The sequence below is a fragment of the Sinocyclocheilus anshuiensis genome, unplaced genomic scaffold (assembly GCF_001515605.1).
Source record: "Sinocyclocheilus anshuiensis isolate Anshui unplaced genomic scaffold, SAMN03320099.WGS_v1.1 scaffold883, whole genome shotgun sequence".
NCBI classification, from domain to species: Eukaryota; Metazoa; Chordata; class Actinopteri; order Cypriniformes; family Cyprinidae; genus Sinocyclocheilus; species Sinocyclocheilus anshuiensis.
In genome coordinates, this window is record NW_015547678.1 from 4,265 (window position 1) to 5,891 (window position 1,627).

The window sequence follows — 1,627 nt, forward strand, 5'->3', positions numbered from 1 at the left end:
CAAGTGGGCCGGATACAAACAAACGAACATTTGTTTTACCGAAAGCAAGATGTTTTCTTCAAGCCAACTTTCTAAACCGCCACAGAGATAATTAACGGGACACAGCTCTGCCAAATCTTACACGAATGACCTTTGTGTGGGCAACACGGCCCTGAGTTTGAGAATCTGGCAGCGTTTGGTTTGCCGACTTGAGCGGCTAAAACTCTGAAGGACATCCGCTTAACAAACGGCCAACAAAACGATGCTAATTAAAGGCTGCTTTGTTGCTTTGTCAGGTTTCAGCTAGTGATTAAACATCTTTTATTGAGTTGGAACAGGCAGATGCACATACAAATAGCTATGCTTCAAAAGTGGGGGAAACTTCAATACGGATTGGTTTCTGTCATTTGAAGGGGAAATACTTCAATTGTGCTTGTAATAGCGGGATACTTAGATGTCTGTGATGTGATTCCGTTTAATTAAATATCTGTGGATAATTTGGTCTGGGAATGTCATTACGTCCTTGGAACGGGAGACATGTTTTCCCTTTCATGCTCATTTTACTAATGCACAGGCTTTTATATAAGTACATCTCAGTCTTGTAACGAATTAATATGGCAATGAAGGATCATGGATAGAAGTGTAATTGGACAACCGATCTCCCTTGACGTTTAATGGCCTCTGAAGACAGCGGCCGCGGGATGAGATAGCTGGGAGGAGAGCTTTTCTGCGGGCTTGTGTAGGTCTGGCGCATGAAGTACTGTCCGTCTGAGAACAATCGGAAATGTAATTAAGAGCTGGCTGCGGCTTTTAAACGCTCGGCTAGAGCGGAAACATACAGGCGGGGAAGAAGAAACATCCATGTATCGAAAATGTGCGGTGTGATCAATAGCCCACAGTTCGGAAAGCATCAAAGGGGGAATGGAGTTTTGCGACTCGCAATTTCTCGCAGAACTGCAGGTTTTCAAAGCAATTTCTAATGTCATTAAACTTCTATTAAAAAGCAGTTAGAAGCCTCTATTTCTCTACGAGTCAGATGTATACAGTTTAAGTACAATTTTACGAGTTTCCGATCTCTTGGTAAGGAGTAAGGTTAATCAAAACATCAATCAGACATAATTACCCAGCATGGACAGCGTTTCAAGGAGATAATAACTATTGTCTTGTAGCACCAGGGGAATAAAAATCTCAAAGCCCGGATTTTCAACACAAGCCTTTTCTCAAGCCCTCAGACAGAACATCCTACGAAGCAGGTGATTGGGCAATTATTGTGCAAATTGAGCCTAGACCCAACAGAGCCATTTCTTCAAATGCAGTTGTAATCTCAACAAAAATACTGGGGAAAAAAAGTGTTTAACAACGTTTTTTTTGTTACAAAGATAGGTTGGGATGCTAATTAAATGTGTTTATTGTAAACATAATATTGATAAAAATGTGATAAGAAAAAAAATTGCAAGAATAACAGTGTAACAATGTTTTTGGGAAGAAAATCATAGCCAAATCATAATCAATAATGTCCGGAATTGACCCAAATTGAACCAGTGAATGAAAACTGGTGAACTGAAGTGTGTTACTGGCATACTAGCAGATTAATATTGATTGGTTAATCGCAATTAATCGTTTGACAGCACTAATATATATATATATA

At 39.6% G+C, this 1,627-nt stretch overlaps 1 protein-coding gene across 1 annotated transcript in view; it reads right to left on the reverse strand.

Moving 5' to 3' along the window:
• Positions 1-648: 648 nt before the first annotated feature.
• The window catches only part of LOC107703041 (agrin-like), a gene marked incomplete at its 3' end in the record, with an annotated part of 116,950 nt that continues 115,971 nt past the window's right edge, over positions 649-1,627 (reverse strand). Inside the window, exon 5 of the mRNA XM_016505533.1 lies at positions 649-747. Coding sequence (XP_016361019.1) covers positions 649-747 — 99 coding nt within the window. The remainder of the gene's footprint in view (positions 748-1,627) is intronic.